Source organism: Alligator sinensis, unplaced genomic scaffold, assembly GCF_000455745.1.
Source record: "Alligator sinensis unplaced genomic scaffold, ASM45574v1 scaffold573_1, whole genome shotgun sequence".
Taxonomy (NCBI): domain Eukaryota; kingdom Metazoa; phylum Chordata; order Crocodylia; family Alligatoridae; genus Alligator; species Alligator sinensis.
This window is the reverse complement of record NW_005841877.1, coordinates 965,675-968,129: the sequence shown is the minus strand read 5'-3', so window position 1 is coordinate 968,129 and position 2,455 is coordinate 965,675. Positions and strand designations below refer to the sequence as shown.

At 40.7% G+C, this 2,455-nt stretch overlaps 1 protein-coding gene across 5 annotated transcripts in view; it reads right to left on the bottom strand.

Moving 5' to 3' along the window:
* PARP8 (poly(ADP-ribose) polymerase family member 8) overlaps positions 1-2,455 on the bottom strand; it is a 220,758-nt gene that overhangs the window by 216,020 nt on the left and 2,283 nt on the right. For all 5 annotated transcript variants that reach the window (XR_003092509.1, XM_025196126.1, XM_025196129.1 and 2 more), the window contains exon 2: positions 2,117-2,171. Coding sequence is in view for 4 of the 5 variants with exons in the window: in XM_025196126.1 (XP_025051911.1) it covers positions 2,117-2,171 (55 nt within the window). In the remaining variant the exon portion in view is untranslated. The remainder of the gene's footprint in view (positions 1-2,116; positions 2,172-2,455) is intronic.

Genomic DNA, 2,455 nt, shown 5'->3' with positions numbered 1-2,455 from the left:
GCAGGAATGAGGTCAGTGGCCAGGCTTACAAAAAATATGGCCATAAAGTCCACATAGATCTTGGGAGGAAATCTATCCCCGAAAAGCACGTGGCAAACCACTATTACAATCTTCTATGGAGTCTGCCATTATGGCCGCCTAGCTGTTTTAAGCCCCGGTTTCCGGGTTAGATCATTACAGAACTACATTCCTTGCAACTATGCACAGTTCCCTTCAGCAAAGCCCACTTGCTCATGCCAGCTTGACGTATGAGAATTTTACCCTTCCTGTCTTAGTAAACATTTAGACTCCAATAAACCATGCTGCCTATGCATCTCAGTGTGCAATGGAAATTATAATTTTTTTTAAAAATCTGAGTAAAGATAAGAAGTCAATGTGAAGCCTTTATTTTAAGCAACTGATTATTTTTAAGTGTCCCTAAAATGTCAAAAGGAAGGTAACATTTGAGTATGCGCAATGTAACCTACTTTCATCAATTTCTCTAGGAACAGCATTAGGCTTTGAGTTCTATTTGAATTTTCCACATCTTGCAACTACTTTTAGGGCAGCAGTTTGCCAAGCAATAGCAGAGCCTGCTGAAACCATGTATTATAACTTCCAGATGCCGGGGTGGAAATGTAAGAACATCCTAGAACTTTCATTACTGTAAGTGGAAGCATTTCTATAAATCTAGTTTACTTTCCATTCCTTACGCAATGTCACCGTTTTTATTTCATTCAGCTTGAACAATGGAACTATAGTCAGTCAGTTTCACTTCCTGATTTGACACTGCAATGTTTAGGCTACAAGCACTGCACAGGCTTGTTTACCTCCAAATTAAGGTTGCCATAACAATAATTCTTCTAGTATAAACTAGTCTTACTGAAACTTGTTTTAGAACAAAATTAAACACAACAAATTTTAAAATTAAACTCCTTAATTTGGGGTTTAAGCAACCTGCTAATACTTTACTTCTACTTTCACTCCTGGCCTGTTTGCAATGAAGGCAACTGGAGTTTTTCTACTTCCTTCAGTGGGAATGCATACAAGCCATGATTGTGATAAATAAGCATTCCTAAGCGATTTACAAACTTGTGTACAATTACCACCTTGGCTCTGTAAGTGTACTGCCTGAGCCTATGCAGAACCTCAGATGGTGTCAAGGGAGCTCTGCTTGGGGGGTGCAGGGGTTCACCTGCAAAGATCAGAGTACAGAATAAGGCATTTCAAGCCAATGTGTCCAGGGAAATGAAATTCTGAGCTGTTAAATAGACCCAAGCCAAAAGACCTCTCTGTATATATGGTAAGATTAGAGTAGGTGATAAAAGGTAAATGACAAAAGGATAACCTAACAAATACATGCAGAATAAACTCAAGAAACAAACAAAACATTTCCCAATGGTTGGTTATTTAAAATATGTTTTCCTTTAAAAACAGAGTTGCATGGAACCCAACCTAATGAATTGCAGCTGGAGAACCAATACAACTATAACCCCCTATGTGAACAATAATAATTAATATTCATACATATTCAACTCAATTTGTGAATAAACTAAAGAGTGCTTAGCAGCAATATTCAATTGTATGTTCAGTGTTTTAAAGATGGTTATTAGCATCATAAACTTTAGTGACATTTACATGTCATTTCTCTACACTTTTATTTGAAGTACTGCAAAAGATCTTGCATCTATCACTGGACAAAATGCTGTGATATGAACTTCATATGAATTTGTGCTGATGTAATACAGTAGAATTTGGCCTATTTTCCTTTGTTGGCCACCATGATCATTGTAAAGTATGCTAACACCTTGCATTTGAGGTTCTGCTTCTTTCTCTCTCTCATTGAGTTTGCTCCTTGTGATAACTCTACACATGGACAGAAATAAAAAATGAAGACAGGGACTGAACAAAGCAGCAGTCAGAGGAACGATGCTCTGATGACTAGCCTCACCCCACTGATCACCTGTTCAGACACAAGTCTATTTTTCACAGGTTAATATTTATTCCTTAATACGTTAATCATTCGCTCAATATTTTGCTATTGCAAAAGAAGGAGGTGGGAGAGAGAGAAAAGGATGTTATGGAGACACAATGCAGAGAACCGGATATGAAGAGAATCCTTATTAGAGAAAAGTACCTTTTGGAGCCTCCGATGTAGGTGAAGGTAAAGGTGGAGTCTGAGTACCTGAAATCTGAAATACAGAAGTTGCATTATTTTCAGTTGTCCTCCCCCCTCCCAATCTGCTCTTCACACGGGTTAACAGGCATCGGAGGAAGCTGCAGAGGGAACACCCCCCCCCACCCCCACCCCTCGCAACAAGTGCCCCGGTGCTATGGCAACGACAGGAATTTCCATTGTCAGTGACGGCAACAGGCAGCAACAAGCCGGGGCGCTGAAGGCGAAGCAAGCGGCAACCACCAGCAGACGCCGAGGCAGGGGCAGGCTGGGGGGTGCGGGGGGCCCCGGGGACCGAGC